The sequence below is a fragment of the Paroedura picta genome, chromosome 9, assembly GCF_049243985.1.
Source record: "Paroedura picta isolate Pp20150507F chromosome 9, Ppicta_v3.0, whole genome shotgun sequence".
NCBI classification, from domain to species: Eukaryota; Metazoa; Chordata; class Lepidosauria; order Squamata; family Gekkonidae; genus Paroedura; species Paroedura picta.
In genome coordinates this window covers 47,368,154-47,390,776 of record NC_135377.1, presented here as the reverse complement: position 1 = coordinate 47,390,776, position 22,623 = coordinate 47,368,154, and the positions used below count along the sequence as shown (strand labels likewise).

Below are 22,623 nucleotides of genomic sequence, written 5' to 3'. Positions count from 1 at the left end.
ATTCAGAATATGTTACTCTCCTCCAAAAAAAAAAAAAAACTACTTGAGGACCCTTATGACATAGAACATTAGAAAATCATAAACTTCATAAAATCAGCACAATTAACAAACTATTAATAACTCAGCCATTAAAAAACTGCAACTGGAATGTAAAAAGCAGTGTAAAACATTCAGCTCCGTAAAATGATCCTCATAACTAGTCCTTAGCCTAGAAGCAGACTGTACAAACAATCTAAAAAAGATCAATACCCTTTCTTAAAAAGCCAACCTAAAAGAAACATTTTGGACTGGTGCTTTTGAAAAAAAAGCATGCTGGGTCCAGCTGAACCTCAAGAGAGAGGGGCAGTCCACCAGCAAGACACCACCATGGAAAGCAGCTCTGTCTCTGGTCACTGCCCATCTCACCACTGAAAGCAGGAGCACAAAGAGCAAGGCTTGTGAGGAGGATCTTCAGTTCAGTCACGGGCTCCACAACACTGGTGGCGGAGCTTCTTCGAATATGCTGGCCCAAGGTATTTAGGGTTATAATGGCAAAACCCCAGCAGTTTGAACTGAACCCACAAAGAGACAGGCACCACTGCAGGGTTTCCAACACAAGGGTAATCCAATCTCTGTATTTAGCCCTGGCAGCAACCTGGCTACTTTATTTTGAATTTGGTGAAGGTTCCAGCAATTCCTGACAGTTTTCAAAGGCACCCTGCTTAGGAAACATTATAGTCATTAAATCTGGATCACTGTGGCAAGTTCATACATTTCTTTGTATCCCTCTGCTTACCATAGAAAAATGAGGGGTGTCCTCCACTTCCCTGTGATAAAATTCTCTAAATGCAGATAGAGTTCTTTTGCCTTTTTGCCTCAGTCTTAAACAAGGAGTATCTAAAGCTGTGTGGAATCTTGAATATACAATGACTAGGTTAGCTTCCAGACAGCTGTTCTTTGTTCCTTTCATGGAAAGATGTTGAATCCCTTGCCTAGAGAGCAAACATGGTATAATGGGTAGAACACTAGCCTCTAGGGCTGCCAGGTCTGTCAGTAGTGCTGGCAGAGGATGGCAGGGCACTTTCTGGGAGCAGGGAAGAAAGAGGCAATGTGCTGATGTCACCCAGAAGTGATGTCAGTGCGTTGGGGATGTGGTCTCACTTATGAAGCGCACCAAGTTGGCTTACAGCCTAATCTACCGTGCAGAGGTCATATCTGTGAAAATGCCTCTCTGACATGATTGTAGGAAATTGACAAGATACACATGTTATGCCAAAAATGAACACATAGAATGGCAAATAAATAAGTAAATCATGTCCCTTAAGAATCAGTGCTCCTATTCTGTTGTGGAATTAGCAGTGCCAACATGGTGCTAGTGGGGCAGTGGACTGGTTCTTCTTACTAATGTAACATTTCAGAGTGGATGCATCTGAGTGGTTGATAGGCCTGTCCAGGGTGTTTGAGCATGTCCACATGGAATCATAGTTGCATTAGCACTGGTTTACAGCACAATCCCCTTCCCTTTGCTACACCCACTGGATGGCAATTGCTCCAATGAAACTGGCAGACCTCCATGCCGGATGAATTTGGGGGGGAAGGGGAAAGAACTATGGAAAAAATTAAACTATTCTTTTCTCACTAAAGCTCTTAGTGATCTAATGTATGGTGGGGGTGTTGATTTTAAAAATATATACTCCTCAAAATGTTCTAGCAGTTGTTCTTTTGCATTCTGAATAAATCAGAGTAGCACAGAGAACAGGAGGCATCTGGACATTCACTTGCTTGTGGGTGTTTTTACAGAAGAATGCTTTTAAGTGAGAAAGTTCTAGGTAGTTAAAGCAGGGACAGAGAAACTACTTTTTCAGTCAAATGCACAGTCCAGCCAGTGCCTTTTATCTACAGTGCAGGAAATTCAAAAACCATTTTAAGCCTTATTTGTGCAAATAGGCTAACCTAGACTTCAAATGCAGTTTCACTGATTAGCTGAGATAAAAATAATGTACAGAACTGGCAAGGCCAACAAACAATCCTTTGTTTTCTCTAAGTTGTAATGACTTCACAGCATCCACAGGGGAAAAAATCAGTAATAATATGTCTTTTTTTCTCTTTTTGGATTATGCATAGGATTTTGTAAGTATACAAATCTCCGTTTGCTTTATGTGTAAGTAACTGAGGTTGCTTTAGAATCACCAGCCAGCTTATTATAAAACCTAATACAAACCAGAGTGGTACAAAAGTGGCCCAGAGAAGAAACAAATAATTCTAAGCTCGTTTTCTAAGTATACAAAGGCCTTCATGTATGTTGTCTGTAGGCCTATTTTCCTCATGTTCTAGATGGGATCCAAGGATCAGGGGTAATGGATGGCTGCACTATACCTTTTACCTCTGCAATGTGGATCAGACACCCTCTTTTTCATGGGTTTGGAAAGTGTATCTGACAGCAGAACTCTTGCCTCAGAATTCCAAAGCACAGTTGGAAATAGAAGGTGAATTATGCCCCACTCTCCCCCAGATTACAGTTGGCAGTTTGAAGAGGATCTGTGGCTGCATGGGGAACACACATTTTGAATAAGATTCTCATGCAGCAAGACCAGGAAAAGACCTCCTCAGCCTGAAATCCTAAAGAGCAAATAGTGGTCAAATCATAAATTAGTCTGACTGAGAGGGAGAGGCAGTTACCTCTGCACTGAAATTGGTCCCAGCAATAGTCCAGTGCAAACAGGCTGAGAGAACATCATTAAGGACAAACATCACTGTGGGATGACTCCCAGCTGCCAAATAACTACAAGTATTCTTGAGCTCCCTGAGGCAAAGATCTAAGCATGAGTAAACAAAAAAAATCCTCTGATTCAGATTTCATAGCCTTCTACTAATCATGTTGGCCCGTCCATGGATAAGACTCACAAGGCTTCTAGAAACAGCCCATTAGAACAAGGGGCTGAATGTTGGAGAGAAGTCAGCAGTATCCAGAAGTCTGTGTGTATCTTCAATGAAAGGCCTTGCTATATATCTTACTATGCAGGGACCCATCACACACATGATGGCAGGCGTTTTGCTAGTGTGATAATGCTGTCATTCCTTCCTTTGCCTCCTTCCCCTTTAACCCTTGGCCAAGCTCAATAAGTTGAGGCCTTAACTCTCTTTTCCTCATCTACTCAGCTGAGAATTGTGTTTCTTCTCTGCTAAACTGAGAATGTGGAACAAGAAATTCTTAGGTCTGCCTTGCTATTTATCCTTCCCTGCTGCTCTACAAATGTGCTTATATCACTCATACAAATTTCTCAGTCTTATTTTTCACTGCTACCCACTTCTTAAATAACTTCAGTCTGTCACTGAGATCATGTTTTTCTCCCCTCCCCACTTCCTAAACAGTGAGATTTCATACCAACCCTTGGTATTAAGCGAGCCTGGAAATATTTTACTTTTCTACTTCCTTCTGTATTTGATGGTTGACACTCCTTGTTCTAAATTCCTGTCTCCTGACTAAGCTGTTTGGAAATTTTCCCTGCTAAAAAAACTCCCTCCTTTTGCCCGATGGGATAAATATTCTACCATCAGGTGAAGTGTGATACAGAGTTCCCATTAAGTCATCTTTAAAACAAGGAAAGTTTCAAAACCAATGTTTACATTAATTAAACTCAGTGAAGTTTCATTATGTAAATTGTTAAGGTACAATCTTACATTCTTTTTTCAGCTCTGTTAAAATGCTTTCTGTAATCTATGCAATCCAAGAAAGCTACGGGCAGGAATGAAAGTGTAAGCTTGCTAAGGAGCCATCTTTAAAAGACAGTTGGCCAAGCATAAAGGAACTTACCAAATTCACAGCTGTTGCAACAGTGCCAACTCCTCCCATTATGTATATTCTCTTGCCTTCCCTCTTCTCTCCTCACTAACCTGAAATGTCAGTTCCTAGCAAGGAGAGGAGGAAGAGAACACCCATAGTAGAGATGGCCTCTTAGGTTAAACCAAGTATTATACATAAGGACCAGAGTTGGATTTATATTTATATTCCAATGTCAGCCAATAGTCACTGAGGATGATGTGCTCTTGTAGAGCAGCGGTCCCCAACCTTCTTTTATTTGGGGACCACCTCCGAGGGTGGGAGAGAGCCGGCGGCCCGGCCACAGCAGCTGCATGTAAACGCGCTCGCGCAGTTGCAGCACATCCACGTTTTCGCCACTAGGTGGTGCTAACGCGCATGTGCAGAACAGCCGCACGTGCGCGTTTTCGCCAGCAGGGGGCGCAAACATGTGTGTTTGCGTCACTGGCGTGCCAGCGGCCGTGCCTGCCTCTTCCCCCCTCTCGCTGCGGGGGGAGAGGAAGGCAGGCGCGGCCGTTGGCGGCCCGGTACCATGGCCTTTACGGCCCGGTACTGGGCTGCAGACCGGGGGTTGGAGACCTCTGTTGTAGAGAATATGCCCATAATTTTCCCTGCTCACATTTCCTCAGTGTGATCCCTGAGGCTTTGGAATGATCCTAGTGCCACATTAATCTCATTCCCCTATTTTCAGCATGAGATATTTATACCATTGCTGTACCTAATACATGGGGTCAGGTCTCTCTCTCATGGTAAACAATCTGATCCAGCTGTTACCCAGATTAGATAACGAGCTGGGGAATTTAACATAGCAAGACAGGTAACAACAGAATCTCTACCAGTGTATACCAGGGTTATTACTATAGAAACTCTCAAAATTAACCAGACAGATTAATAAGCAAAAGTAATTTTTTTTAAATTAAAAACAATAATCTGTACACTAAAAAATTTGCTAAGGGGGGTGGGCCACCCGGGATAGAAAACCCTCAGGGGCCAGCGCCTCCTGATTGGCCTCTTGGCCCCTGATCACAGGCCCCAGACTTGCCCGGCTGCCTCCATGCTAGGCGCGCCAGCTACAGGGGGCCACGTGCCTGCCTCCTTGCCCAAGGAGGAGACCGTGATAGGGAGCAGCAAACTGGCCCCAAGGGGATACCGCCCATCAATGCACTGGCCTGGAGGAAACTGTGCAGGGCTGCTCCATTGCCAGGAGCGCCCGGCCCCACAGGGACACGCGTCGCCACTTGGAGGGCCAAAGAGCCCCCGTGCTGACGAGCAGCTGCCTGGCTGCAAACTGACTGCCTCGTGGAGGACTGCACGGCCTACTGACCGCCAGACAGCCCCAGGCAAGGGGCTACTGCCTTGCCATGAGGCGAGGGGCCCAGGGGCCGGTCCACGGGGGGCTTTCCCCCAGCCCGCAGAGCACCCACGCTGCCTCCGCGCCCCCAAGAATACCACCGCTGCTGTCAGGGCGAGGGGGAAAGAGGTCCCACCCCCCCTTTCAAGGCCCACTCTTAGGAGTGGGCTTTGGAGCTTAGTTTGACATAAACTAACAAGGTTGTACACAAAATTAAATTAATACACATATATACATGCACACATAATAAAAAAGCAGGATTAAAAGGGTGTGATAGGGAAATATAAGGGGGGAACGTATAAAGTATAGCTACTGTCCCAACGTGGAGAGGTTCAAAGGAGAAATTACTAGTATCCCTAAAAAACAGGTGACGTAGCCTATACACAAGCAAGCAGTGTATGCAGGACATCTGAAAAAACAAAGGTTCTCATGTGGTTAAAAATTGAAGGTTGGATGCTATAGCCCCTAAAATAATGCACTTGAAGTGATTACATGTGTATGATAAACTAGAAGGCATGTGATGGCCTTGTCCAGTTTGAGGTTTCCTAAAGTGAACTCCAGAGGTTTCCTAAAGTGAGAATGATACCTGTGATTGCCCTGGCTGAATCCTTAATGACTTTCCTAGAGAAAGAAAAAGTCATAGTTGCATTACTTGGGTAAGATTAAAAGTGTAAGTGGTTCCTTGACAACGGGTAGTGACGGAGTTACCCGTGCCGCTGATTGATGGGCAGAAGACGGGCGGGAGGAGACGCGGCTCTCGGCTAGGTGGCCGGGCGCGCTGCTAACAGCAACGCACACAGCGTCTAGGGCCGTCTGTTTAAGATGCTCCCTGGGGCTTTCCCACCTCTTCGACGGGTCTTGATGGTACCTTTTAGATGTTTATTAAGAGAGGCAGCCAGCGGACTGCTTAGTACTGGCTCTTACCCATGCTGCTCCAACCCTCCTAAGGGAGGTGTGTTTGTGTAATAAAAGCTGTGGCCAAATTTAAGCCAAATGAAGTTGAGTCGTGTCGCCTTTCGCCAATACTGGCTTCCTACCTGCCAACCCCTAGATTGTGGGACAGGATGCTGACTAGGTTTGATGGGCAGTTAGTGATTTCCCTAATTGAATTGTGCAAGGTAAAAGGGAAGGAAGGCGCTTTTGGTGTAGATAACATTAGTAACACTGTTAGAAGCCCTATTGTGCTACAGCAACGTATTGCTGTTTCAAATTGGGAGGAAGAGTCAGTGGTTAACAGCTCCTGAAGATTCACAGGGGCCTTACCTAAAGAGTCCAGACAGCTCCTGGAAGGCTAGTGTGTACAGTTTTATTTTTGCTTGAGGGCAGACTGTGCAATTTGGCCAGTTTGGACACAACTGACATCCATTTTGTACATTTCAGCTAGGCACAGTGATTGCAAAGCAATGTGATAGCAAGGTATGAGCAGTGATTTTCAGGCAAACTGGTCCTCCAAGTGAGGAGGGATCTGGCCACTAAGAAAGTAGGTAATCCTTATTCCCAAATGTACAGAGAAGGAACTGAAGCTGAATGGTAAAGACTTGTTTGAGGCCATGGATCAAGCTGGAAATGGGTTCCAAAGCTTTTAAGTATCTTTAACTGCTCCTAGCGGAGTGGATTAAATATTTTGTTAAGGGCACCAATGGTGGGCCCTGTCCGTGATGAGGAAGAGTGTCCATAGGCCCCTTCCTCTGGACTGACAATCGGGGGGCCCAATCGGCAGGCGCCTCGCCTCCTCGCTACGCCGCCGCTGCACTCCAAGATTCAAGACCGTCCCAGGTCGCCGCCGATGTGACCGGGGGGCCTCGCCGAGCCACCCCACGCTGTGCTGCGCCGCCCTATGCCCGCATCACCATGACTCCCGCGACCCGGCCGAGCCGTGCAGCCCCACCCCGCCCCCGCCAACTCCCAGGCCCTGCTCGCGCCCCGAACCATGGCCACGCCCGACCAGCCGGCCCCGCCGACTCCGAAGCCCCGCTAGTGCCTACTGCATTAAGACTGCAGTGGGCTTATTTACTAGTCACATATGAATCTCTGTCCCTAATTCTACAAGGGAGCGAAACCAGTGCTGCTTGTTTCAGCTGAAGAGTTCTGCTGTGAATTGTTTTGACCACAATTGCCATAGTCTCATCATGGCCCAAAGAAGAATGTAGAATTCTCTTCTGGGCTGATTTAATATGATGCCCTGCAGCACTTGGCAGTTCCTGTTGGCCTTGGAACAAAAAGTGTCAGAGTATCACATTTCTTCTTTTTTTCAAAACATTGCAGTTAACTATAAAAGAAAATGCCTTTTTTAGAACTGATAGGTTGCCATGTCTGATGTTGCTAGGCTCTTGGAGTGTTTGGAAATTAAACTGAAGCATGAAGACCACTTGCTCACCACAGCTGAGACTCTTGAAAAACCCAGTCAATGCTGACATTTAGAAGCATGTGTTGCAGGTTGTGGCTTTTTATTGTTTTGTTGTGGCTTCAGCAAAGGAGTGGCAAGAAACTTACATCATTTCCAGTAATGAAGAGCCCGGGGCTTTCTTTCCCAAGTGGTTTGCATTCTGTCTTCTGGATTTGGTACAGTCTGTACAAATGTGACTCCAGGAAAGAAAGGTTTTTGCATTAACTTGTTTGTAACAACCTTGCTTTTGTGCCTTTCTCCTCCCCGCCTCTTCATTTGAACATGTAAATTCATTTCACTTTGGATTATTTAAATGACATGCAGTAGAGTTACTGAAAGGTTCTCAGGTAACTATCTGAAGCTGAAATAAATTTACTACATCAACATCATCATAATCTATAAAACTAAAAGAAGATATATAGTATTCAAATGTGCATGTGAATCTTGTAACATGGTATAAGACATACTATATTCCAACGCAATCTTGTAGTCCTCTTCCAAACCTTAGCTGCCCCAGCTGATTAGTGGACAAAGATGGATTATATGCTTCTGGCAGATATGCAAAAGTTACTTTCCCTCAACAGGAATTTTTTTCATGTATTTAATTTTCACACAAAATTAAGGTAATTCTTCAACATCTTGGATTTCCTAACAGCTAATTTATATGATGTGTGATTTCTGATTTATCTATCCCTGAGCAGTTATATACAGTTACCAAAGAAATAAAAAGGTACAGTTCGATGCCACTGTGTTAATTCCAAATGGATTCTGGTTCAGTAAGCATGCTCAAAACAAAGAGACGGAGCATCTGAAGTTACCTCCATTTTGTGTGGCTAGCACAGATCCCAACCGATTAAGGTGATCTCTGATAAGCAATTTTGTGTTTCAAGATTATTAAATGTAAATCTTTATTAATGGTCATTTAGAGCAATATAAACTGTAATGTACATCAAGATTATTGTCGGTGGTATTGAACCATCAATACAGTTGGTGATGGTAACACCTTTGTTTTTTTAATAGATGAATCTTATGTTTGGATTTTTGCATCTGGGGGGGGGGGGTTGTTTCCTTTTTAAAAGTTTTCCAAATTGTATAAATATGTATCTTTACAGATTACAATGTAGAGCAGCCACTAGGCCAATCCACTGTTTATGGAATTGACACCCCTAGTGGGGTCAGGGAATGTGGCAGCAGGAGAACAACTTTTAAAATGGCTGCCGGGCCTATGATGTGATATCACATCTCTCTAGGAATGACAGGGAACTCTGTGGTAAATTACACAATCCCTGCATATGTCTGAACTCATGCCTGGGCTTTTCTCTTAAGTGGTGTCACACCATTGCTGACAGCTATCACTACGACCGCCACTATATCCCCACCCCACCCTGATCTCTCACAGCAACTCTGATTGCTGGGGTGGACTTTCAGAAAGAATGTTCTTCAGGTAAATAGAAAAACTCAAAAAAATGGTGCATAGAACTCATTTTTAAATAGATTATAACTTGTTAAAACATACAGTAGCAGGAAGTGTGTTCTGAACCTGACAAGGGAAACCTCAGATTGCTTGCTTTCATTAAATGGTAGAAGAAGGAATCTGTAGCTTTCCACCATTTCTAGTATTACTAAACTATCAAAAATATAGATAAAATTATGAGTAGACAATAAATTAAGAGAATAATTCAAAATGTAGCTTCTTATATACTGTGACTTTTTGGATATGAAGTATCATAAGTCAGAGAAGTTTCTTTGTTGTATTTGTTAATTTAAGAGAGTTATACCAAGCCTTTCCTGCTTTCCAGACATTCAGTCAAAACATTCTGCAAATTCTGGTGCTCCCAGAAAAGCTATAGCCCAACATATCACAGGATGCACTAGTGGGGACTGCAGTTGGAATAAGCAAAGATCCCTTCTGCAGATTCTCCTTTATCTATGACTCTTGGGATCCTAGTCATGTACTCGATATAAATGCATAAGTCTCTAGGTGAATTGCATGCCCTTTTATCTGGAAAAGAATATTCTTATATTGGTAACAAAAATTCATCAGATTATTTATATTGTGGGTGCTTTTAACATTAGGAGCCAATCTTTTTAACCTATATCACAATCTATCTTTCCTTTCTTGTAGTTTCCTCTTGCATTACCACATATAAGAAGACACCACCACCAGTCCCACCAAGAACTACTACCAAACCTTTTATCTCAATCACAGCACAGAGCAGCACAGAATCTGCTCAGGATGCCTATATGGATGGACATGGGCAGAGGGGAGATATCATTGGTCAGTCAGGACTTAGCAACTCCACAGAGAGCTTGGACAGCATGAAAGCACTGACTGCTGCTATTGAGGCAGCTAACGCGCAGATCCATGGCCCTGCCAGTCAGCATATGGGTAACAACACTGCCACCGTCACTACCACTACCACGGTTGCCACAGTTACTGCAGATGACAGAAAGAGGGACCACTTCAAGAAAAACAGATGCCTGTCTATTGGAATACAGGTATAATAAAATGCAGGGACTGGGTTATGGTTAAGTCTTATTTTTTTTACCTCTGGAATAGCTACAATGGCCTTTGTTTTTGTTACTTTCCAGTTCTGTGTTAGTTTAGATGACTGATGTGTCAAATAGATTCCCTTTATGTTCCTCAAGTTTCATAAATTAATCTAAACATACCACATCTAGTGAGGCTTCTGGCCATTTAATATTCTGCTTATAAGAATTAAGCATGCAAAGCCTAACCTCTGATTTATAACTCAGCAGGAGTCAGGAAAACATGAATGAAATCACTGAAAGAGAATGCGCACAACAATGATTTACACTGCACTATTACCAGAGAGATGTTTTCATCCAGTTTAGCTGAATTGTCACTGCTTATTCATGCATCACATAACAACTGTTACTCACTTGAATGCAGAAGCATTGTTCTGTTTAGCTGTTAAATCAGCAGGGAGGGCTCAGGGATAAGATCTGTCTGATTTACCCCTGTCTAAAATAAATTAAACCTTGATCTGATTCAGAAGACCAGGAGCTGGTACTTTCTCTGAGGTGGCAAGCTTTAATTGGGGAGGGGGGCAGTTTTTAGTTGGAGTTGCTTTCAAATAAGAAATACGAACTGAAATCTGAGGTGGAAAAATTGTGTGACTGAGCTGTACCATATCAGTTCCTTCATATTGAATCCGAGAGGAGTGGAAGTAGAAGCATGTCAAATAAAGCTTCATTAAAGTACAGGGAAAGGAACAGTAGGCTTATATCATATAGCAGAGATGAAATTATTACCAGCTCCTCTCAATTACTTTCTCTCATACGTGTACCAAAGTTATCATAATGGAAAATGAGATACCGTTTATCTAAATAATATACTTTTATTTAAATCTGTTTGTCAAAGTCCTATACACACATTCAACCAGAGCTAAACAAGAACCCAAAGAAGGGTTTCTAAGACCCAGGGAGCAGCAGCAAGCCCAGGGAAGCTATGAGCCTTTTGAAGTAAAAGAAGTGGAATCCTAGAGTTGGTCCAAGCTCCAAACCAGTAACCTGCATCTTATTCTGATTTTTCATATACTCTTCAGACAGGCTTCTGGACTGTATTTTCTTGCTTTTTTCCTGTTTTTTACAGTATTCATTCAAAACTATCAGTGTTAAATGTTGAAAAGGACTAATCTAACATCCAGACAAGTTCACCTATCACTTCTTAAAATGAATGCAGATTTACAATAGATAGTTACTCCTCTGCCGAATTTTGCTTAGTGAGCGAAACAATCTTTGCTGGGCAGACTGATGTTTGTTACCTCCCAGTTTAGTTTGTTTGGTCTTAATGATTTTTAAGATGCATTTTTATTATTTATGCATTTAATCTGTTAGCTGCCTTGGTGGCCTAAATGACGGCAGAATTTTTTGTAAATAAATAAATTGAACTGTTTACAATTATACTGACAAAAGAGAACTCATTAGAAGAAAACTCTAAAACTGTTTAGAAAGAAAGAACTCCTTTGTTAAAAGAGAAATGTTTTATAGTCTTACACCTAAAATAATGGAAAGTGGGTATCCAGTGAGGCTTAAAGATGAGGGCATTCCAGAAGCAAGGCACCACCACTGAAAAAAACCCCTGTTTTTGTTTGCTACCCACCTTAGTTCTTCAGGCGGGACACAGAGAACAGGATTTGAAAAAGGGCTTTAGCTGGTTGGTGGACAGTATGGGAGGGAGGAGTCCTTTAAGTACCCCTGTTCCAAGCCATGTAGCCCCTTAGAACCAGCAATTTGAATTGTGACTGAAAACAGATGAGCAGCTCATGCAGATCTTTCACCACTGAAGTGATACATTCCCTTTCTCTGGTCCATGAGAATAACCTAGCTGCTATATTCTGGACAGCTCTGACCTGGATAGCCTAGGCTAGCCCAATTCTGTCACATCTCAAAAGCTAAGTAGGGTCAGTATTTTATTTATTTATTATATTTATATCCCGCCCTCCCCTGAGGGTCAGGGTGATTTACATGGAACTGGAGAAAAAACAGTACAAATAACATGATAAATTGAACAACAGCGAAACAGTCATAACAGGAGAACAGTAACATAATGGAACAAACACAGTGAGAACATCCAATTTTAACTGTAACATACTGACAGCCCCGTAGGATGGACATGTCGGTAGTGGTTTTCATGGGAGATGGGCTCAGGGGCCAATGGGAAGTGATTGAATTCAGGTCGACCTCAACCAAAAGCCTGGCAGAAGAGCTCTTTTGCAGGCCCTATGGAACTGTTTAAGCTCCACTAGGGCTCTGATCTCCTCTGGGAGCTCATTCCACCAGGTGGGGGCCAGGATGGAGAAAGCTCTGGCCCTGGTTGAAGTCAAGCAAGCTTCCCTGGGGCCAGGGATCACTAGGCAGTTTGGGCCAACTTAATTGTTCAAATAGTTTTCAAAGGTAGCCCGCCGATACCACATTACAGTAATCTAATATGCTCCAAAAATAATCACTGTTAATGCAGAAGCATGCTTAGTATAATTTATCCTTGATATTTGTTCTCTCTGGACTGTAATTTACTGAATAATCTGATTGTGATGAGAGCAAGGATTTCCATGGTCAGATTCTGCTTTTGGTGGAAAGGCTGTAGCTGGCATATCAGCTGGACCTGACCAGTGATGTTACATGCCATGGAGGAGACCTACCTCTAAAACCTAGGCAGGGTCCAGTAGCATCCCTAAGCTATGATCCTGTTCTTCAGGGAGAGTGAATCCCTCTTTATAACAGGTAACTCCTTAGTCTTTGAGTGGTTTCATCATGAGTCAAGACACAGTAGATACATGGATCTAATTGGTAAAGTCATAGCATACAAAGGCATAGCAGAAACTCTGGCAAATGTATGCATACCATCATTTAATGCTACTTTTTATTTGTTTACTCTTTTAGGTTGATGGTGCAGAGGAATCCACTAGTCCAAATGAAAACAGAACAACCAGTAAGTTCCAATCCATAGGTGTTCAAGTAGAGGAGGAGAAGTGGTAAGCAAATATTAATTTGATATTCTTAAGTCCACTGGGGTGGTATGACATCCCCATCCACTTCTCTCCCTTACAGGCAAGATTTTCCCTCCATTTTTTCCCTTATGTGACTGAGCTTTTTTCGTTGACTGCTTTCTTCTTTCACAGTATAATATTTTGGCTGTTTGTTCAGCCCAGGACCCTGAGGGAAGGAATAGGAGCCTTATTTAACTTGTACAACTTAAATGGCACTCAAGTTTTTATATTTCAAATTAATAAAATATTTTAATCAACATAGAGGGGGAAAGTCAGATCAAAACAATCTGTAATTTTAGGGTCTTTTGTAAGGAAAGGCAAGTCAGTTGGGTTTTGCTCTGCTCCCAACTTGATTCACCTGGTTTCCTCACTTAATGGCTATTTTGCCTCCCCCATACATACTCAGCTGGAAAGGCAACCCAGCCGCCATCACTGTACATTAACAGAACAACCCTGTAACTACTGAGACTGTTCTTAGTTGTGTCCTGGGTCTCAAATAGAAAAGCTGCATGAAAATGCCATCCTAGACAAAACAGGCAATTATCTTTATAGATCAAAAATTCGGGGGCATGTACCTCCTTGGGGAGGTTGCCCCATAATTATGAGGCTGCCACTGAAAAGGCCCTGCCTTGGCTGCTTCTTTAATTGGTGGGACAGCCAGGAGGCCCTCGGCCTGTGATCTTAATTCCCAGGCAGGAACATATGGAAAAGTATTTTCAGTTCAGGCTAGTAGTGGCTTTGCAGCACTCAAACTGAGGCCTTTCAGATTGCTGATCTTATCATTTTACCTGGAGTTGCTAGGGGGTGAAACTTCTTCATTCAAAAGTTCTATTCTACTTCAGAGCAGCTGCTTTTCTTTAAAAGGTCACCCACAGGGCAATACTAAATGAATCTCCCTTAAAAGAATTTTATTTATTCAGTTTACATCCTGCCTCTCAGACCTAGGCAGCACTCAAAAATATCCCCAATGGATTTCACAAAATTACTGACTTAATTCCATTATTTTAAAACTGTTTCCCTTCAAGCTGCTGAAGTAGCTTTTGATATATAAAAATACAACATTAAAACACAATCAAACCAGCAAAAAGTATAGTTAATAGTAGAATAGTCATATAAGCATGTGGGCATTGAAATCAGATTTGAAAAGCAGCTAAGAGGAATAATAAAAGCTCTGAAAGATAGCACAATATTAATAATATAAAGTCACCAAAACCAGGGAGTGTGGGAGGGGATCCTACAGCTAAAGTGAAGCCTACAGCTGTATGGGCTAGGCACCAGGCAAAATTGTGAGGTGGGAGTTCCAAAAAAAAGGTATCATTACTGCAGAGAAGACCTTGTGTCTGACTTCTGATCAAAGTAGGGAGACACATGAAAGGGCTTCTCTAAAAGTTCTTGACCAAAGACAGGCATATATGGAAACAATTAGTCCAATAAATTAGTCCTGGTGACAGGCCATTTGGCATCGGGTTGAACTTGGTAACATAGTAAGGCGCTTCAATCTTAAACAGTTTTAAGGTATATGCTTAATTTGCCCACTGTACAGTCCAGGTCTCACAAATGAGTACCGTTGAGTCTGAAAGAGCTCATTGGGTCTGTCAGAGATGTGCTTGCAGCTGAAGCTTTACAGTGCAAGCCTAACATTGCAGCCTATGCAGAATTCAGCTCTGTTTAGGATTGCATTGTCAACCTGTGCCCTTCTTGTCAGCAAACTAAGAACTAGGCGTGCTAGGTAGTTAGAAAGAGCCTACCTGAAGCAAGTCTTTTCTACTGCTAAATAGCTTTGCTTCATGCATAGCTCAGAAGAGGCTGCCTTTCAGGTATTTCAAATGAAGAACTGCAAAGATCTCGGCAGCTTGTAGATCTCTCACCAGCTGAAGTTGCCCCAATAAAAAGTATCACATTACCCATTTTGTCTTTCTAATTCTCTGGGATCCATCCTGCAACAGCCGTCTGTTGTGACCTGTAATGAAGCAGGCTGAAATCCTCACCAGCACCGTCACTGCTTACCATCTGTAAGTTCGGTTCCATTCAAAATGTGTTTGTTTCAGCCAAAATCCAAAATGTTCATATAAATTTGTATATAATTAAAATGCTAGGGCAACAAGATAATCAGTATATAATTAGTACATCAAAGCCATCTGTAAGTTCTTCAGCACCTGTTGGGCAAAAGAAAATCTCCTTTCACTAACAATGTAAACAAGGTTCTCAAAATGGACACAAAAGAAGCAGCAGAGAGATGAATAGATGCAAATAAGCCTGCTGTTATTGTTCAGAACAGACTCTACATTGTGCTCAAGACAGGTTTAGCCAGTCTGTGGTTTCATGGTTTTGTGCACCTTAGGCCAGGTAACTGTCATAGCTCTCAAAGGCTGTAATCATTACACTTGGTGCCTTTAGGGCAGAAGTGAACACAAAAGCAGGCAGGTTTAAAGTATAAGAAACAAGGAAACCCCAGGGGATTGAGAGTGTTACCTAAAAAAATGTTTCTGATTTACGAAACTCTCTCTTGTCCTAGATTCAGTATAAAGCTTATGTATCTAAAACATAACTTGTGACCTGCAAATGCAGCCCATCAACCATACTTTGTGGCTATCAGAAACCTTCTGTTATTTTGGCCTGGCAGGGAGTACGAAAATGGAAGCATTGCCAAGTATCTGGCCAGTCCCAATACATCGCTCTTAGACAGCATTTGGCTCAGTGGGTCATCAGTTCTACAGGGCTGATCCACTTATAAACTTACTGCACATTCTTACCATCTTCCCTGCTGTGTGCAGAATGATAAAGCCGAGAAGCAAATTTCTAATATACAAGAACCTGCTCCCTTTTACTGGGCTGACTTCAATAGTTGTAGGACAGCTTGTAGCCCACAGAACAAGTGATGTATTTTGGCCTGCAAGATGCCTAGCGTCTCCCATGGTTGAGCAGTCCTAGGGAGGCAACAACAACAACACTTTATTTTCAGTCATTGAGATCAGAGGTAGCAAAATTAGACACAGATTCTAAGGCTATGTATGGTTTGTCCCTCAGAAGTAGTTATGGGTGCATAATTACTATGGAGATCAAAACTGTACATATGAAGACATTAATTGAACTCGTAGTCCTTTGAGGGTTTTAGGTCTATGGTGACTTGAGGTATTCAGTTTTAACTTTCCACTGTGAAATCATGCTTCTTTTCAAGATATGTACGTTTCCATGGATCAGAGTCAAAAATAGTCCATCCAATGATGTCGTACCACAGTGTTGTCTTGACAAATGTAAGGACACACAGATCTTGGTCACTCATTATTATATGTTATAATAATAATGTTGAACAGAGCCTGATACTAGCTTAGCCAAGAGACTGGGTAGGAGGGAGTGTTCCTGCAATTGTTGCCAAGTAATGCCTCTGGTATTATATCATCTTTACCACCACCACCACCCAAAAAAAAGAGGAATGTGTTTTTTTTCAATTTAGAGTTGATAAAAAATCAGAGTACATAATTCTGTAATGGATATGTATGCTAAGAGAGATGCACCCAAAAAGCATGTGCTATCCTTTTTCCCAGCCTGGGCATTTATGTCAGAATTTTCTTACAGTGGGTTCACACACACAGAGATGAATAAGGCTAGAATAACCTGAATGGCTTCAGACTGTAGGAGAAGGATTGTAACTTTGAAAGTTCGTTGTGCGCCATGATGAGATTCCCAAGCATGATCCTTCATCAGCAATGTGAAACAGTTTGGTTCATTCTACCCCTATCAATCCCTGTAACCTCATTCTCCTGTGTATGTGCTTAAGACCCTGAGTGTCTGAGACACAGTTTGTAAAATTCAAAGAGATTTTGAGAAATATCAAAGACCATCTTGTATAAAAGGTATTGAAGACAGTTGTTGTTACAGAATCACTAATATTCACTGACCAGGCATACTGCATAATGGATCCCAAAACTGCGTAAAGGAGTGAGAGAAATAGCCCTCTAAGTATGTGAAAGGTTGTCACTTGGAGGAGGGCAGGATGCTGTTTCTGTTGGCTGCAGAGGAGAGGACACGCAGTAATGGGTTTAAACTACAAGTACAACAATATAGGCTAGATATCAGGGGGAAAAAATTTCACAGTCAGAGTAGTTCAGCAGTGGAATAGGCTGCCTAAGGAGGTGGTGAGCCCCCCCTCACTGGCAGTCTTCAAGCAGAGGTTGGATACACACTTTTCTTGGATGCTTTAGGATGCTTAGGGCTGATCCTGCATTGAGCAGAGGGTTGGACTAGATGGCCTCTATGATTCTATGATTCTAAATGTAGGTGACACAGACAATATTCAACACATATTTCAGAATGTCAGTGCCAGTGGAACTTGTATAATTGACTCGTGTGCTTCAAAACTCTCCCGGTGTTTTTCAAAACGTGCAGCAACATGAAAAATATTGCATTCTTTGCTGTTAAGCAGAGGAGGAACAAACCCTGAGTTTGTATATGCAGTGAATGTTGGCTGTGCCCAAAACATCTTTGTTGCCAAATATTTTCTTTTTCTGATCATCTACTGACAGCCACCCCTTCTCCACCCTGTGTCCTCATTTGTCTTGTTTGCAACTACAATGATCCCAGATCCCAGCTGCCGTTCTTTTGCCCTGTAAGATGAGCCTTTAAAATCTGTCACAACCCTTTTCCCAACAACAACATGAGTCATGCACTAAATGATGTCATGGGTTTTTTTTTTTTTTTTTTGGCCACCGATCATCATATCATTTCACCAAATAATACCTTGGGCTTCATTTGTGCGTATCCCTTTAGCTGTGCCTTCAGCAGCACAGATACTGAGAGAGAGGGAGAAAAACTGACTTCTCCCTGCTGGATCCTGTTTCAAGAAAGGCCATGTTACATACCCCTTACTTCTCTGAGCACTGCAAATTTCCAGGGTCAACGCTGACCAAGGTCTGTTTTGCTTTGGATGAGATAACATTGGAGACTTAAGGCAACTTTGTGACATTGTTTACAGGTAGAAAAGAAGTACTCCTATGAGGAAGCACATCTATTACCTCACATCAGATCATGAGAATGAAATAATCCAACATTCCACAGTATTTCTCTTTTTAACCCACTTGCATCTATCTCTCTTTTTTTTACCTTTTCCAACTAAAATTACTTCTCACATAAATTGATGTTTTCCCCTCAACTGAAGGGGTACACCTAATCTAAATACTTCTGGGTCCTTGCCAAAGAGAATTAAAAAGTGATCTGGAAACCTCTCCTCATTATTACAGGGGGGTTGTCCTTTTTTTCATGGTACCTGACTCCCCAACAGGTATGCCTTTAGGGAAAATCTTAGTCATTCATCAGTTCGTAATAATCAGGCAGCCAACTCTTGAACCAGTTCACAGTTTGAAGCAAAGTTGACAAGCCAAAATGTTTTTGCTTGGCTACTTTGCTCTCCTTTTGATGTCTATTTAATTAATGAAAAATAAGAACTTAATTCCCCCCTGTGGCCACTATTGTTCTTGTGCACATGTGGATATCAGGATTCCATTACAGAACAAAATTCTGCTTATATCATTCTTTTGTTGTAAAGTTAAAATGGAGAAGATGATAGTTCTGATGCAGCCTTGAGTTCCTTGAAGGAAGTGTGGGATAAAAATGTGATGGCGATTCTGCCTTAGAATAATTTAGGGTAGTTGAGGCAAAAGAAAAACAGATAAAGCTTCTGGTGTTGCTAATATTTTCCTGTGTCCAGAAACAGGGAAGCCCTAGAAAATGTTCAAAGTAGAATAATATAGCATTTTATCCAGGAATTCCAAATATATATCTGTTTAATATCTGCATAGATGCAGGCGCATGAGAACTTTGGAAATATAGGCATTCAAGACAGACTTCACTTCATTCACTCACCTTGTTCCTCCATCCTTGGCTTGTGTACTTCTGATAGGATGTACAGATCTTTTAACTCTTTCTGACCCAGGTGCAAGACTTTCTTCGAGGCCCTACCATGAAATGGATTGATTCCCATGTGTACTGCTCTGCACCCTTTGGATGCACATATCAAAACCTTTACACCCTAATTCAGGATATCCAGCTAGTCATCTACCTTACCATACTTGGTAGTTGGGCAAATGGTTTTCCCTGTCCTGTCTATTTGTCTTTACAAAGAAAATTAATCTCCCATCCACAGATCTCAGAAGTTTTATTACTCGGCAAGAATGTTTCTTTGAGTTCAGAGCCTGAGTTGTCCTGCATCTAGGGTTGCCAACTCCTGGTTGGGAAATCCCCAGAGATTTGGGCAGTGGAGCCTGGGGAGAGTGGAATTTGGGGAGGGAAGGGACCTCAACATGGTATCTTAACACAAGCCCGCGGGGAAGCGCCTCTCGCCGCGTCAGGCCGCCGGCCAGGGAGCCCCCGCCAGCCGCCCTGCGCATGGCTGGTGGGGACTCCCGTGCCTAGCAACAACGGAGCTCCGAAAGACCCGCCCGCAATCGAAGATGGCCGCTGAGGACCCGCCGAGGAGCCGAGGGCGCCCCGCCGCCGCCCGCCCTCGACGATGCCTCCTCTATAAGGTGCGCTTCCTTCCCGCGCGCTGCCCTGTCCCTCCCTCTGCCCCCACATGCTAGCGCCCATTGTATTTGGTTTACAATGGGCTGTTTTCCTAGTAATGCTATAGAGTCCATTTACTAAAGCAGCCATTTTCCCTAAGGGAACTGATCTCTGTTGTTTGGAGATCAGTTGTAATTCCACAAGATATCCAGCCCCCAACTAGTGTTTGGCAACCCTGTCTGCACCACTATCATCACTTATGAGGAAAGGAGAAAAGACCATGACCTTGATGGTTTCTCAAGCTCATTCACATAGTGGCAATCCATCGTTTTGTGTTACAACACAGCTAAAGTCATAAGACTCCTAAGAGCATGACCACAGACTTCATTGAGGTGGCACCAAATCACAGTGTAGCACTACATCAGTACCAAGCCAGCATGTATTTTAACTGACCTTAATTGTTTACTCGTCTTTATTTAGCTCATTCTTGTCCCCAATGGGAAATCAAAGTGGCTTACAAAAATATCAGTACTAGTTATATAAATAGTGTGGTGGTAGAAAGTGCCATTAAGTCACAACTGACTTATGGTAACCCAGGAGAGTTTTTCAAGCAAAAGATGTTCAGAGATGGTTTCTGATTGCCTGCCTTCACATCAAGATCCAGATATTCCTTGGAGGCCTACCAAGCTTGGAAGGCAAAAACTTAGCTTGGATTGTAAACAGCTGGCAGCTATCTTCACCCAGTTCCCCTCCCTTGCTCTTATGATGTTGTCAGCTGCCTTGGAACCACTTTGTTGAAAGTGCAGGATAGAATTTTTTTTAAGAAATAAAATTAAGTGGAGTGGGTATACTACATATGTGAATTTCATGCTGTGCTTTCTGAAAGGGTTTGTGTGTCAGAGAAGGGCTTGAAAACTGCCTCTTAGCCTGCTTTAGACACACATCAAAATGTGTTTTCAAGAAGATCCACAAGAAACATCTTTTCAGTCTCACCTGAAAGTAATCACATGGAACACCTGCAGAAATCAGAGGGACAAATGTGCAAGATTAATCTAAGGATAAAATGCCAAAAGTGCCAGCTGAAAACCTTTTGCAGATCTATGTTGACATGACAACTTGATTCAGTAGTATCTCTTAAAAGCACTCAATATTCTTAGTGCTGGCAAGCCTGAGTGGGAACATAAGGGATTTTATAAACTTCTTGTTTTCATCCATTTATTTCTGGAAAGTATCTGTCTGTGAATATCTGTCTTGCCTAAACCTTTATTTTGTGTCCTTCAGTTTCCGCAGGTTCACACGATCGAATAGTGTTACAACAGCAGTTCAAGCAGACATGGATTTCCATGAGAACTTTGAAATGTCCTTGGATCTTCAAGAGGACAATTCTTATCCTGGGCAAATATCAAGACAGTATTCTCGAGATGCAAGCACTTCCACTGTTAGCATACAGGGCTCAGGAAACCATTATCATGCTTGTGCAGTGGACGATGACTTTGATGCAGATTTTGATCCTTCAGTTTTACCTCCACCGGATCCCTGGATTGATTCTATAACTGAAGACCCAATTGAGGCTGTTCAAAGGTCAGTGTGTCATAGAGACGGACACTGGTTCCTGAAACTTCTTCAAGCAGAAAGGGAGCGTATGGAAGGTTGGTGCCAACAGATGGAGAGAGAAGAGCGAGAAAACATCCTGCCTGAAGAAAGTGAGTAATTCAAACAATAACTTAGAGACTTTATATAGTCATTTTTTGTCTGCCTAAGGGTTCATGGTCAGAAAGCTGAAACATCTGTAATCCCTACAGATTGCCTTGTCTGGTGCCAGTTTTTGTGTGCAGTTTCTGATTTCATAAGAAGTCCAGATGGGTAGCTGTGTTTGTGGTAGCAAAATTAAACAGGAGTCTTGTAGTACCTCAGAATAACATGAGTCAGAGGTCTCTACTATTGTAGCTCCTTTGGCATAAAAAAGATAGTTCTCTGGTTCTCTGTGTGGGGGAGAGGAAAATGCTGATTATGTGCCACAAAACTAAAATCTACCTGTGAAAAAAATGTTAAGTAATCTGAAATAGATTTGTTTAATATTTGCTGTGCAGATTGAAAAGGTTCACTGATAGTATCTTGGGGATGATACCACTGCCTTTGGTCACAACCACACAAAATGTGGTTGTTAAGCAGACATACTGGTCATGGATGCTTTAGGCCAGGGGTAGTCAAACTGCGGCCCTCCAGATGTCCATGGACTACAATTTCCAGAAGCTTCTGGGAATTGTAGTCCATGGACATCTGGAGGGCCGCAGTTTGACTCCCCCTGCTTTAGGCTGATCCTGCATTGATCAGAGGTTGGACTAGATGACCTATATGACCCTTTCCAACTCTGTGATTCTAAACAAAGCAGTAGGAGAGGGGGAAACCAACACAGTTTTGTCCTCCGATGTCCACTTTCCAGGCACTCTCTGTTCTTGATACATTCTTTCTGAACCAATGCAATCCATCCATACTAGCAAGCTTTCTGGAGGGTGCACAGTTTCAAAGTTGCTGTCTGCATAAACACCATTTTCTTTCTGTAAGCCCCTTGTTGGGACCATTTTCATCAGTATGCCTCAGGAGGCCTTTGTGAGAAGATACACCTTCCTATTTATATCTCACAATGATAAGGGCTACAGACTTGCTTTTAAAAGTAAAGCTGGGAATTCATAGAAGCTAACAGATAGTGCCACTAGATAGTTAGAATTTTATTACACTGCAACAATTGTTGGTAAAAATACAAACAGAAAAGGGGGGAGGGGAAACAGCAGCTGCAGGGGCAGAGGAAAGGAAAATAATGCCAATGTAGGCAGGACTTTTAAAGATCACTTCAAAGCAGGGGACTATGTTGTGTGCATACTCCAAAAAAAAAAGAAGAAGAAAAAAGCCATGCTCCAGTTTTTATGACAATCAGAAACAATGTCTATTCTGCTGCTGGTGGTGGTGGTGGTGTTTTTATAATGTCCTAATTGTAATTGTATTGTTCTTTTTGTTGTACACCACCCTAAACCAGTCCCTAGGGGGACGGTATATAAATCATCAAATAAACCAAATA

General features: G+C 42.4%; 1 protein-coding gene and 1 long non-coding RNA gene across 14 annotated transcripts in view; one reads left to right on the top strand and one right to left on the bottom strand.

The window, feature by feature from the left end:
* LOC143844898 (uncharacterized) overlaps window positions 1-15,386 on the bottom strand; it is a 41,319-nt gene extending 25,933 nt beyond the window's left edge. For both annotated transcript variants that reach the window (XR_013234184.1, XR_013234185.1), the window contains exon 1: window positions 14,954-15,386. This is a non-coding gene — a long non-coding RNA (uncharacterized LOC143844898). The remainder of the gene's footprint in view (window positions 1-14,953) is intronic.
* The window catches only part of DLGAP1 (DLG associated protein 1), a 338,129-nt gene that overhangs the window by 292,113 nt on the left and 23,393 nt on the right, over window positions 1-22,623 (top strand). For 11 of the 12 annotated variants that reach the window (XM_077352686.1, XM_077352684.1, XM_077352681.1 and 8 more), the window contains 3 exons: window positions 9,662-10,035; window positions 12,943-13,034; window positions 20,829-21,250. In XM_077352686.1, coding sequence (XP_077208801.1) covers window positions 9,662-10,035; window positions 12,943-13,034; window positions 20,829-21,250 — 888 coding nt within the window. Of the gene's footprint in view, window positions 1-9,661; window positions 10,036-12,942; window positions 13,035-20,828; window positions 21,251-22,623 lie in introns of those variants that run through there. The other variant, XM_077352687.1, reaches the window with a different exon arrangement.